Source organism: Prionailurus bengalensis, chromosome A3 (assembly GCF_016509475.1).
Source record: "Prionailurus bengalensis isolate Pbe53 chromosome A3, Fcat_Pben_1.1_paternal_pri, whole genome shotgun sequence".
Classification (NCBI taxonomy): domain Eukaryota; kingdom Metazoa; phylum Chordata; class Mammalia; order Carnivora; family Felidae; genus Prionailurus; species Prionailurus bengalensis.
This window is the reverse complement of record NC_057354.1, coordinates 22,612,950-22,626,671: the sequence shown is the minus strand read 5'-3', so window position 1 is coordinate 22,626,671 and position 13,722 is coordinate 22,612,950. Positions and strand designations below refer to the sequence as shown.

General features: G+C 56.9%; 1 protein-coding gene across 5 annotated transcripts in view; it reads right to left on the bottom strand.

Annotated features, from left to right (window-relative positions):
- Window positions 1-10,153, bottom strand: part of SOGA1 (suppressor of glucose, autophagy associated 1) — a 72,981-nt gene extending 62,828 nt beyond the window's left edge. For 2 of the 5 annotated variants that reach the window (XM_043602424.1, XM_043602425.1), the window contains exon 1: window positions 9,140-10,150. In XM_043602424.1, coding sequence (XP_043458359.1) covers window positions 9,140-9,814 — 675 coding nt within the window. In that variant the 5' untranslated portion in view covers window positions 9,815-10,150. Of the gene's footprint in view, window positions 1-9,139 lie in introns of all 5 variants that reach the window. The other 3 variants (XM_043602427.1, XM_043602426.1, XM_043602423.1) reach the window with 3 other exon arrangements.
- Window positions 10,154-13,722: the final 3,569 nt, after the last annotated feature.

Below are 13,722 nucleotides of genomic sequence, written 5' to 3'. Positions count from 1 at the left end.
TATGTGTGTGTATGTGTGTGTTTGAGGTGAGAATATACCTGGAGACCATCTCCCACCAAGGCCAGGCCTGGCTTGTCACTGGCCCATTCCAGGCCTCACCCAACAGAATAGGGAGACATCCGCCTTTTTGGGGGTGGGGGGAGGCGCTCACAGTGGGAGCGCCTGACGATGTCCCTCTTGTCCTTTCTGTGTGAACAGGAAGGAAGGCAGCATTTGGATCTGGATGTGTTTAAAACATCTTCCAAACGGCCTCTGGGCTGCAGCCAAATATCAGAGCAGGGACAGAACAGGGCTCAGAGATTCTTGGGGAGGGAAAGTGAGGCTGGAGAGAGGAAGACGGACTCCAGGCCACACAACCTGAAGCTTCTGCACACCCCAGCCATTTCCCACCTCCAAGCTTTTGTTTGGGCCATCGCCCTGCCTGACACCCTAGAACGAGCACCACCAGACCTCCCATCCTTTTGCCTCTTGCCATTTCCAGGCTGTGTGACCTTTGCCAAGCCCTTTTCCCTCTCTGAGCTCAATTTACACCTGTGTGAAAGGAAGGGGCTAGGTCCCACCCTGGCAAGGTCCCTGCCTACACGCAGAACACATGGGGGAGGGGCCGATGGGCAACTTGTAATTATCCAGTTAATAATCTAATTACCGTTGAGGTAAATGTCCCCAAGGAGCCTATAGAAAGCTCCTGGATGTCTAACTCGGGGGCCTGGCCTGGAGCTGAGCGCAGGAAGGTGGAAACGAACAGAAAGGGGAGGGAACCGTAAGCACAAAGGCCCCCCCAGGTGGGAAGAGCACAGGGACTGAGACCTGGGTGTGAGGAACACAAGGGAGCTTGGGTGGAGCGAGGTGAGCTGAGGCTGAGGGAGGCAGAACCACACAGGCTGCCCAGGCACTTGGCCAAGGCCAAGGAGGGGAGAGGCTGATGCAGCTGACCCAGAAGATCCCGAGCAGATCTGGGGCAAACTAGCAGAAAAATGTTTAGCTGAGCCAGCCTAGCTGTGGGACCCCAAACTATTTTTCCACTGGAGCCTGTGCTTCTTTGTGGCCCAGGCAACAGGAGATTATTCACCTTGATCTTAGAATGTGGGACCCCAAAGGCATCCTCCACCGGCAAAGGAGTATCCCCAGGTTACAGAGTCTGCAGCACTGGCCGTCTAGAGAAGACAGACATGGGATGGGAGGGAAAGGGGGAACGCAAGGGACAGAAGTGTTTGGGGGATCTCCACGATGCAGTTCAGCTCCACGCACACCTCCCAGACCCCTGCTTCAGGCCGAGACTCACACCCAGAGCCAGATGCAACCTCTGCCTCAAGGACCCAGGGCTTACAGACCCCAGTCTGCCCGTAAGCGGTGAGGGCGGATAGCTGCCGAGTCCTTACAATGAGCCAGGCCCCCACTAATCCTTACACACATGCTTTCCCTTACTCGGTGCTCACCGCAACCCTGTAGGGTGAGCACTGCCAGCATCCCCAATTTTCAGGTGAGGAGACTGAGCCTCGTAAAGGGGAAGCTGATAGAGGAAAAGGCAGAGCCAGGATTCAAGTCTACCTCGGCGCAGCACTAGATCACAGTGCTCTCAACCACCTTGGACCCGAGAAGGGAAGGGCTGGCCTGCTGCTCCCACCTTCTCTGACTCCCTGCCATTCCTCAGGGAAGCCAGCCCTATCTGCTCAGAATGCAGACACGGTACTGACCTGCGGGCCTCCAGTGAAGGCCACGGTCAGCCTGTCCCAGAACACCCTGGAGTCTCTGGCTCTTTCCCCACCCCAGCCCCAAGTTCCTTCTGGCACCGGAGGGCAGAGAGTATGATCACAGATGAGGTCATGTGTATGTGCTATGAGGGGAATGACCTTAGCAATAACCTTGGCTGCTGGTCAGGCCCCTGCTTGGAACTTAGCCGAGCCCCTCCCCTGGGGAATTTCCTCTCCCCTGGAGGCCACACAGGATGTAGGGCTCCTTCTCTTCCTCTGTGCTCAGGATGGTACTGGATGCGCCATGTACCTGAACACTAATCCTCCTAAGTGCCCTGCAAAAAGGGATTCGATTCCCATTTTACGGACAAGAAGACTGAGGCCTGATGAGGGGATTTTCACATGGAGACCATGCATAGGGAGGACAAAGCAAGGTTTGGCCCTAGACTTGACCCCAAACATGGAATTTGTCAATGAGACCACAGAGCCTTCCTTTCCTCCCACTCTGGACTCCTGCATCTAGGGCGAGAGGCACACTCTAAGGGGGCAGCTACTAGCCTTGCTGTATGGCCCCCTCCCAGCAAAGTGTTCACAGCACCTCAGCTCAGCTTGGCATTCGAGGCCCTTCCCGAGCAAGCCCAACTCTCCTTCCCAGCCTCTCCCTGACCCCTGCTCACACCCACCATTCCCTCCAGCTCTTCTGTTTTAAGCCCACAGACCACCTACAGACCTTGATCACTACCTTTCATTCAATCACACAACAAATATTTATTGAGTCCCTACGAGGTGCCAGGCACCATCCCAGCAGCTGGACCCAGAGGCAGTCACTCAAGGCTAACTCCTCAGCTCTAATGCCCCCTCCTCCAGGAAGTCTTCCAGGACCCTCTTCTGAGCATCCACATCTCCTCCAACCTCCTTCATCCTGGCCTCCTTCATTGTTTCCCAGGCAGAAATGGGCACCCTTCAAAGATGGGAGTGGCATGGCCCTCCGCAGCCCCCAGCAACGGGGGAAGGGGAGGAGGAGGGAGATGAGGGCAAGCCGGAAATTCCAAGGAGATTAGAAGGGAGTTGCCCCTGGGCAGTGTTTCTCCTGTGGGCAGGCCTGACAATTGCTCCATTTCTCTCAGCTCACTGGGCCCAGGCCCAAGTGCTGGGCATCAGGCGCCCGAGCGCCTTTGGTGTAGCTTCTCCTGACGTAGTGACGTGCCAGACCCAGGCCATTACAAATCAAGCCCCTGCCACACTCCTCACCATTCCCAGCAGCCCTGTGGAAGGAACCTTGTGGAGTAGCTGAACATAGTCGTTTGTACACACCAGCTCCAGAGGACAGGGACCAGGATTTCCTGTATTTCTGTGTGGGTGAACTGTCACAGCCTGTGTGTGTGTGCGTGTGTGTGCGCTCACGCGGGCACGTGTGTGTGTGTGTGTGTGTGTGTCTGGGATCCTGTTTTGTGAGTCTCTGGTTCCCGAGGGCAAATGCTACAGGCCTGACATTTGACATTTGAGTGCGCTCTGCTCGTGTCCCTGCTTATGTGTACGTGGCTATGTGTCTTGTGTCTGTGTGTCTCCTGGGTGTGCGTCTGAGCCCCAGATAAAGGTAAGTGTGCAAGGGCCTCCACCTTCTCTTTGTGGAGGAGACAGGGTGAGCATCTGGGTGATGAGCTTGTCTGTGCCCGCCTGGCAGGAGCGGATCTCTGGATTTGCGTGGATGCTGGCGCCTGTGTGTAATGAGTCTGCGTGGGTTTGTGTGTGCGCCTGCATATGTATGTGTACTTCCGATACGTCTGAGGGTGTCTCAAAGCTGTGTGTCCATCTGGGACACAGCCAAGCACGTCTGGGTAGGTAAGATGTGTGCGTGTGTAAGTGGGTGTTTCTGAGCCAGGGGTCTTCTAGATGGTGTGAGTTTGTCGCGTCTGGCATTGTGTGTGTATGAGGAGACAGATTTTGTATCTGCATAGGTTTGTGTCCTTCTGAGAGTGTGTCCTCTCTGACACGTCATGAGGTGTGCTTCTGGAAGCATACAACCTGTGTGTGTGTCACTGGATGTATATGTGACACGCGTATGAGTGGCTGTGGATCTCTGAGCATGCGCTGTGCGTACGTGTGTTTGTGTGTGCCCGACAGAGTGTGCCCGGGGACACAGGCCCAGCCCCTCTGTGAGGCATGCTGGGAGCCCTGGGAGCTCCGCGGTCCCCCCAGGCCTCCGCAGCAGCCGGCCTCATATTTTCCATCTCATTTTCCATCTCGCTGGAGCTGCCCGCCTCCCCCTAAGGACAGGCAAACCGCTGAGGATTCTTAAAGACCCAGGTCTCAGAGAAGATTCTTCCAGACCCCCTCTCAGCTGCCACTTAGGGGGCTGGGACTCAGGGCAGGGACCAGGCGGGAGCTTTGCTGACCATAATGACCAACCCCCCTCCCGAACCCAGCGACAGATTCTGGAAGCTGAGAAGAGCTGAGAAAACATCTGGCACTTGGCCTGGTAGCCAGGCAGCTCTCAGAACGTATGAGTTGAATGAATGAATGAATGAATGAATGAATGAATGCCTACAGAAGCAGGTAAGGAAAAGGGACAACAGAGACAGGCACTAACATTTACTGCGCACCACACTCGAAAGGCTCCCCATGACCCTGAGGCAGGCATGCTTATCCCCCGATTTACAGAAGAATCAGAGGCTCAGAAAGGCTGAGTATCTCACCCAACATCACACAGCTTGTAACTGACAAATCCAGGCAAGAACTCTGCTCTGTGAAACTCAGAGGCACAGGCCACCTCCTGCATGGGAGAGGGTGGAAGAGCAATGGGACAAGGGGAGCTCCTTGGGGTTCTCTAGTGAGGTTCCTAAGTACAGCCATGGCGCAATCGTGGGCACATTTACATAGCCTCTTGGTTTCCTTATCTGCCAAATGGATCTGACGTCAGAACCCTCAACACAGGGTTGCTGTGAGGAGTAAGGGCTTACTTAACCCAGAGCCTAGCGCACTGGAAGCGATCAACAGGGGATAGCATTCATGAGGCAAGAGCCACAGAAGTCCAGGGATCAGTGGTCTGGGGGGGTCCCCCGAACGTTTCTAATAGTCCAGCTCCCTGGGTTCTAGCCTAACCGTTAACTAACCCTTAAGGCTGGATCCAAACCCCCATCATTTCCTCCAGTACCTCACATCCGCCTTGTCCCAATCACACGCTGCACAGGTGCAAGGCACATATTCCCATACGTGCATGCACGTACATGTCCCTTGCCGCCTGCCTGCAGGCCCAGGCCCCCACCCCAGCCTATGTTACCTCTACTTGTTCCCAACAAGCCTTAGCCTAGAGCCTGGCACACAACAGGATCCCTCTAACCAACCTGTGTCCCAGACTTGACACACCGTTAGCAACTAAAAGCTCACTGCTCCAGTCATGCTATAGAAAGAACAGGACCTAGAGTTACTCCAACCAGGTTTGGAATCCTGGCTGTGACCTGGGGCCTCCATTTACCCGAATGTACAATGAGAACTAGAGGTGGAGGACGGATGCTTCCTCTCCTGGGCTGACATCTAGATTGGCTGTACTTCACTCACACCTAGACCCTCCAAGGAGGGAGCAGGGCAGCATGGAATGTGATCACACCTTCCTGTCCCCCTGGAAGCAGCTCCTGATTTATTCACATCCTAAAGCTACGGGGACCCACCTTCCTGGCTTCTCCCAGCTCCCCCAAGAATAAAGACACAGACGTTCTGTCTGCTCATTGGCTAACGAAGACGACAGTTCCCCCAAGAGATGTGGGATTTCACTGCTTGTAAAATGTTTTCTTGTCTATTCATAACTCCCTGGTTCCTGAAAACAATCCTATGAAGCTGCCTGGGTAGGTTCCATCATCTTCATTATATAGATGAAAAAAAGGAGCTCAGAGAGGCCAAGCGACTTGCTCAAAGCCACACAGTAAATGGCAGAGTCAGATCTGAAAGCCAGGTCTTTGGGCCTCAACTCTCAGATTCTTCCATCTACACTCAGATGGTTCTCAGCATGTCCTCACCACATGGCACATGGACAACAGTTAGCGGTGATGGGGAGGAAGACCTCAGACTACCAGGGTTTTGAAGGTCAAATGCAGTCATTGTGTCTGCTCTGCAACTAAAGCTTCATCTTAGAATCCTGGAACCTTGAAAGTTAATAATCTTCAGACTTCCTTGGCTGGAATGGATCCTGAGGTCAGGCAGCTCAGCTGCACCCACCCCATAAATCCCTCCCTGAATCTTCCTTCTAATCACAACCACCACCGTTTTGTACAGTTTACAAGCTGCTTTCCACAAACCCTACATCTTCATCCAAACATGCAAGGTCACCCAGCCTTTGTTTGAATAACTCAAGTGACAGCAAGCTCACTCTCTTCTCCGTAGCAGCCCCTATCATCTGATCGAGAGGCAGCTGCCCCATTTACACTTTCCCGGCTTGGGCCCCAGGGCAGGCCTCTAGCAACAGGAGATCAGCCACCACCAGTGAGGCCTTCCTTCCGTGGTAGACAGGTCCCAGGGCCCCCACCACTGGGAGATGAACCCAAGCAGGGCCCCACCAGACTTGGGATTCAAGCCAGGTAGCATGTAATCTGCAGGGGACACACTGGGGATCTAAAGTCCTCTCCTGGTAACTCAGTTTGTGCATCTTGGAAGCAAAGAGGCCCAGAGGGGCAGGAAACACGTCAAGAGTGCAATACACTCTTGGGGCACCTGGGTGGCTCAGTTGGTTAAGCGTCCAACTTTGGTTCAGGTCACGATCTTACAGTCCGTGAGTCTGAGACCCGTGTTGGGCCCTCTGGTGCCAGCGCAGAGCCCGCCTGAGATCCTCTGACCACCCCCTGCCCCTCCCCTGCTGGTTCTCTCTCTCAAAACAAATATACTTTAAAAACAAACAAACAAACAAACAAACAAACAAACAAACAAAAAACAGAGCATGATACACTCTTACTCCAAGCCCTGGCTGTCTGGAGAACCGGCTCAGGGACCCAGAGCAAGTGTCTTCCTCTCTCTGGCCACAGTTAACCCATCTGTAGAATGAACAAAACACCTCCCATGACAGCCACTACACTTAATGGTCCACATGCCCAGTCTCTAGATTTTCATCTCGCCTCTGTGAGATTGGCAGCTGGATCAAACAAAGCTCTAGAGGGACCAACCCAAAGTGCACGCGGCAAGAACTGCACAGTCTGGCCCTGCTCACCTCGCCGCCCAACCTCCTCCCTCTCTCCAGTCTCTGCACTATCCCTCGAAGTCAACACACTTTTTCCCACTTCCTTCAGCCGGCAATGTTCTTATCTAGGTCCTATTCAGCTGACTGCATGTCACCCTCCAGGCCTTGGCCTCCCTGAAGGCCCCCAGCACCACTGAGAACATGATGGGTGCCTCTGGAAACGTGTCACACACCACTGGGAAACAGCAGTGATCACAACTGCCCTCATCTGAGGCAGACACTCCAGAGGTGTTTGCAAACATTATCTCCTTTAACCCTTAAGGTTGGAAGATGTGGGATATACCTTTTTACAATGAGGAAACTGAGGTCGGGAGATAGCAAGTAACTTGCCCGAGTTCACACAGCCAGGAAGCCACAGACCCGGATCCAAAAGTAGCCTGAGGTCTGCGCATGAAGCCTGCAGTACTGAATGAATGATGGAAACGTGGTCCAGTCCCAGCCTAGGCAATGGGAGGTGCCCAGCCAGGCCCTGGCCCCTGTGAGACCTTGGGCTCAACCCCCAGCCTTCTGGGATTACTGCCCATCTTAAGAGTCACGGCTGGCCCAGGCAGACTCCAGAGCTTTGCCTGATGACTTCCTGGAAGGGACAGGAACCCACAGGGGTTGGTACACAAGGAGATTCTGAGGCAAAGCTCCGTGGCCCATCTCCCTCGCCAGGACAAACAGTGTGGGCAGGAAGCAGGAGTAAGGAGCTCAGGGTGTGAGTTCAGAGCAGCTTAGGCAGGCAGTGCCAGAAGCAGCTCAGGGCACCAAGAGGGCAGGACCAGGCCTCTTTCTGGATTATCTCTGTCCCACCCACCCTCCACTTGTCTTCTCCTCACTACGGGCTTCTGAACACTGTGAGAGCTGACTGAACGAACCTTCAATTGTCAACAGTGAACGGCGCCTTTGGGAAGACTTACCCTCCCATTTAATAGATGAGAAGGCTGAGACCTGGTTTGGGGAAAGAGGAGAGGCTGAAGGGGTGGATTATGCTGATTCAGACAGTCCCTGTCCTTTTATTCTACAAGTATTTACTGAACACATGCTGCAGAGGAGACACAGTTGAGCAAGACCCCAAAAGTCTAACGAGAGAGAAACCTATTTGGCCAAAGCTAAGTGTTGCCAGGCAGACATAAATCAGCAGAGTGATGTTGATTCTGTGGCTCTTGGCCAGGGTGCTCTGGGTATGGTGCCAGGCCATCAACTGATAAGAGTAGTAGGTAACATTTCAGCCTCTTCCAAAACCATGCTCAGCCAGTGGTGGGAAAGCCTATGAAGCTTTCAGTCTTCCCAGCCAAGGCCAGCACATTCTATAAAGCTGCTACAGTACCAAGCAGTGGGCACACAGAGACTGGCCAGCACCCAGTAGGTGCACATGTTCACTGAAAGGGTGAAGGCAAGATAGGTCTGCTCTCCGGGGAAGCGCTCAGGTGTCCCAGATGCTCAGAGGGAAGGCGGCTTTCAGATGGACAGCTTCCCTCCTCTCACCGGGAACATGGGAAGGCCAAGGGCACCGGCCATGAGGGGCCAGTGGGACCTCTGTGCACTGGGCAGACAAGAGCAGAAGACAACATCCTGGGATTTAGGAAGCTGCCTCTGAACCAGTTCTCCCACGACATCATCCTCCCAGGCTGCGGGACCGTTAGACTGGGCGGAAGTCGGACTCTAGCCAAGGGGATGTTCCCAGATGTCATGCTTTCAAATGGGACCCACCCTGAAAGGCAGGCGGGGACAGGCCTGAAGCAAGGAAAGCCCTGGGTAAAGACTCAGCGTGGTGTTCTGGCCTCTCCTTGGCAGGGGACAGCCATGGGTTTCCCTGGCAGAAGTGCACACCGATACCTGTCCCGGAAAAGAGAGCCACCCAAGGCCTAGCTTCTGGCCTGCAGGTGGGGGGTTCTAAGCAGCTGAAGGACAGAGGTTCAGCCCCTCACTGGCTACCCACCCCCCACCACAAGTAATGCATCCAGGCATCTTCCAAATGAGTTTTCTCATGCCTCCCTCCCTCCAAAATCAGGGCCCTTTGGCCAGTCTCGTCATCTAGGGTCCTCCTCAGGAGACGGTTTCCCAGACAAAAAAGGGAGGCAAGGTGTGTGGGAGCCCCAGGGTAGTCTCCGAGGATTCAGGCCCCCTTTCCCAGCCGCTTCAGCGGGACGGTGGGCCTGCTGGTGCCTCAGGCCCCCGGGGCCGTCACAACCCGCACCTCCCGGGGCCTCCCTCTCCCGCCCCCCACCAGCGCCCCCACCTTGAGATAGTCGTTCTCCGAGCGTAGCTCCTCCAGCTCCCGCACGAAGCCGCCGGGCCCACAGTCCAGCATCTCCTCGGTGAGGTCGGAGAAGGCGAGCGAGGCACTGAGTGGCAGGCGGCTGCTGCCCACCGACGACGCGGCCACCGACGGCTCATCGGGGGAGGCGGGCGGCCGCGGGGGCTGCTGTGCTGGCGGCGCGGGCTGGGGCGGCTGCCCGGTGCGGGCCCCCGCCGGGCCCCCGGCCGCGGACTCGGCGTCGCTGCTCAGCGCCAGCTCCAGGCCCAGCAAGCGCGCCTCCTCCGACGCGCAGTCCGACACCTCGGAGCTGCTGTCGGTGAGGCTGGGCGGCGGGGGCGGCGGTCGCGGCCCGGTGCCCGGGCGCGGGCGGCCCTTGGCGCGAACCCCGGTGCGGACCCCGGCCACTCGCGTCCCCGCGCTCCGCGCCCCGGGAGCCACTGCGCGCCCCTTCTTGTCGGGCCGCGCGGAGGACGCGGCGCTGCAGGCGGCTGCGGCGCCGGGGCCTGGGCCTCGGCGGCCCTTGGCCAGAGACCAGCCGGCCACGTCCTTGGGCCGAGCCGGCGACGGCGCGCGGTGGCTCTTCTTCCTCTCCGGGGCGGGCGCGGGCGGGGGACCGCAGCCCCGGGCCGGGGGCTCCCCCGCCGGCACCTCCATCGCGGCCTCCCTTGGCCTCAGCGAGCGGCGCGCATGGCCCGGGCCCACCCGGCCTCCGCGCCCCTGGGGAGGGTCCCGGCGCCGCTCCGGCCCCTCGGACCGCGGCTCCTCTCGGCCCACCTCAGCCCCGGGGCTGCGCTCTGGCCCCGACCCCCGCCGCACCGGCTCTCCGCTGCCCTGAGCTCGGAGAGAGCGGCCCGATCGCCTCCAGGCGCCCCGGCTGCGGCTCCGGCTCCGCCCGGCGCCCGCCCCCTCGGCCTCGCCGCGCCCCCGGAGTGCGCCCGGGACTCGGCTGCCTGCGCGCCGATCGCTCCCTCGGGCTCCGAGTCCGGCAGCGGCCCGGGCCCCGGCTCCGCCCGGCGCGGCCCGCCCCCCGCGCAGCCCCGCCAGCTCCCCGCCCAGCCGCCTCGGCTCGGGGGCGCGCGGCTCCGCGAACAAAAGGCGGACGCGGCGGGAGCGGCAGGGAGGGACACAGGCTGCGAGCGAGGGAGGGATCTGCGAGGCAACAGCGACCCCCTCGAGGGTCAGGCGGGCCTGGGCTGCCGCGGCCCGGGCTCCGTCCTCCTCCGCTCTGCCGCCGCCCCCTCCCCTGCCCGCCTGGGGAACGCACCCGGCCGAGGCTCCCCTGCGCCCAGCGTCCGGGCAGGGGCCGCGGGAGCGGCGAGCGAGGGAACTCCCAGGCAGAGGCCGGGCGGACCTCAGATCGCAGGAGCCAGCATCCATATACACCGCCGGTGCCTCGCCCCTCGCGGCTGTGCGGAGCGTGCGCGGACTCCGCCCCCCTCAACCTTGCAAAGCGAGACCAATTATCCCATTGTACAGATGCGTAGACTGAAGTCTAGGGAAGACACGCGATTAGCGCGAAGTCATCGGCGGAGCTGGGATGGAACGCAAACCTCACACCTTCAGGGCGTGCTCTGGTTCTTAGACCTCCGCTTCCCTCTTACAGGCGTAGGGACCGTGGAGCCCTAGGTGCACGCCCAGCTCTGCACACCTTGACAAGCGGGAATCTCAGACATACTCCCTCCAACCCCGGCCCGCTTTCAGGCTCTGCACGGCTAAAATGGAGGCCGCCCACTATGAGGTGTCAGACCAGCGATGCTTTGGGAGTAGGTTCTGACCCCGGTAGGGGCTGGCACGGACTGAGGACAATTACCCTGATCCCCACACGTTTCTCCCCAGGGCAACCGGGACAACCCGGGACAGCCCGGGAGCGCTGGCTCTGGTGGTTTCCTTTCTTTCCTTCCAGGGCTGTGCTTCTGGCCCTGTTGTAGATTTTCCTGTGTCGATCACACCTTCCCCGCCTCCTTCCCCTCCCCCGCTCCTTGCGGCTGCTTCTCCTGGTGGAGCCACGGCCGGGCCCAGGCAGTTTTAAGTCTTTCGGCTGGCTGCCCCCGGGTGGGCACCCACCCCTCAGAGAGGCACCCCCTTGTCACCTAGAGAGGGGGGCAGGGTTGTGTTTACCCCTCTGCATCCTCTTCTCCCCGCCCCATCCCCGTTCCTGCCTTCCCTCCTTTCCTTCCACCTCCTCTCCCGCCCCCCATCCCCCCACTCCCCCAATCCTATTTCTTCACCTCCCCTGCCCTTGACACTCAGGCGGCACCAGGTCTGCTTCTTCGCTTCTATCCCACCTCCCTCACAGCAGTGAGTACTGGGGTATGCCTTCTCACTGAGGCATGGCTTCGCCCTGATCTATGTATGTCCTGGTGTGTGTGTGTGTGTGTGTGTGTGTGTGTGTGTGTGTGCCCCCTCTGCCCTCAGACTTTTCCTCCAAGTGGCCCCACAGAGACACATGGAGCAGGTCCACCTAGCAAGTTCTCTGCAAAGTATTCCCACCCCCTCCTGACAAGGCACAGCTCCCCTGTTCCCACTGACCGTCCACTCACCTAGTCCATAGGCACCAGATAGGACAATGAGTGGACTTGTCCTTGGTACATTCCTGACCTCATGGAGCTTAGAGTATAGGGGGGAGATGGGCCACAATGGATTCATTACATAAAATACCCCTAGGTGGTATTGTGTGGCACAGGGGCAAAGCCTTCCCACCTCCTGGGCCTCAGAGTCCCCACCTGGTCTAGTGTGAGGGTCCTTTCAGCTCTGATGCCTCCATTTCTTGTAAGCTGGTCATTTTCGGCACAGAGATGCTATAGAGTTCTTAGAGATGGTTTATCTTCTCTGTGTTTCCATTTCTCCTCTATGCCTTATGTAGGTCTGGAGATGTTGGATGGTGTGAATGCTGGCAGGTGACATGCTAGACCCAGGCCGGCTTAGCCACTCCTGACACACCTGTGGCCACACTGGTGGTCCTGAGATTAGAGTGGCCTGGATCTTCCCACTTGGACCTGGGCCCAAGTCCTGGCTCTACCACATATCCTGCTTGGGTCCCTGATGACTGAGAAGCAGGCTGAGGTCCCTCCCTGCACCGAAGTTCTTTGGATTTGAGGAACCATGAATCTACAGTGTAGCCCCAGCAACATGGCCCTGGTGGGGAGGGCTCCAGAGGTGGTGTGGGGCCTAGGAAGGGGCTCTGGACTCAGACTTAGTTCAGACCAGAAAAACCTGGACTTGCTGGGAGTCCAGAATTGGTGACATGCCGGCAGGGAGACTGTCTGTCTGCAGCTTCCTGACCGTCGGGCACTCACTTATGCCGGGCTCTGTGCTCAGCACTTCAGTAGAGGATCTCAGAAAGGCTAGGAGCTTCTGGTGGCTGATTGCATTTTCCAAAAATAGGCACAGCAATACACAGCCCATCCAATCCCTCCTTTTAAGTGCAGCATTGACACTCTTACAGTTGAGCCACGGGATCTATATTCCCTCCCCTTTAACCTGAGTAGGCCTTTGTGACCTCCTTAACCAATAGAGAATGGCAAACGTGATACCGGGACTTCCAAGGCTGGCTCCTAAAAGACAATTTGGCGCTCTCTCATGCGCTCGTGCTTGCCCTCTCTCTCTCAGTCCACTCACCTGAGAACCCAGCTACCACATTGGGAGGAAGCCCAGGCCTCGTGGAGAGGTTAATGAAGGTGTTCCTGCCAGCAACTCCAGCTCAGGTCCCTGCTAGCCACCAGACATGGGAGAGAGTGAACCTTCAGATGATCCAGCCCGCAGCCTTGGAGCTGTCCCAGCCAACGCCAAGTAGAGCAGAAATGAGCAGTCCCAAACTGCAAAATAAATATTGTTGTTTTAAGCCACTGGGTTTTGGGGTAGTTTGTTACGCGGCCATGGATAACTGGAATGCTTGTCCAAGGTCACATAGCTTGGAAGTGGCAGAGCTGAGACTGACTGGAACCCATGGTCATCGGACTTCAGAGTCTGTTGTGCCGCACTAAAGGGTGATGTTCAGCTCGGACACACAGTGTATGATGCCTAAAGCTCTACTCGAGACGGAATGAAGCATCAAATGATTATAAGAATTATATATCAGATTGTAAGAAATGATGCTGGTTACCCAGTAGAAAAATCAGTTTATTTCCTCCCATTCAAGCTGCTGAATTGATGAAACTGAATGGAGACTAAATCCTGGAAGGCATCAAAGAGGAGGTGATTTTTTTGTAACGAAAGGGTTTTTTTTTTATTATACAAATTATGAAAGAAACAAGTTACTGGCTGAGGGAAAATTAGAGGAATTAATAGGGGAAACTGCTTTAGATAGTGTAGTCAGGGAGGCCTTGCTGAAGAGGTGACATTTAAACTGAGTTATTAGGAAAAAAAAAAAAAAGCCTTGGGCTCCTGGGTGGTTCAGTCAGTTGAGCTTCCAATTCTTGATTTTGGCTCAGGTCATGATCCATGCTGAGTGTGGAGCCTGCTTAGGATTCTCTCTCTCTCTCTCTCTCTCTCTCTCTCTCTCACTCCCTCTGCCCCCTCCCCTGCTCATATGCTCTTTTTCTCTCTAAAACTAAAACTTAAAT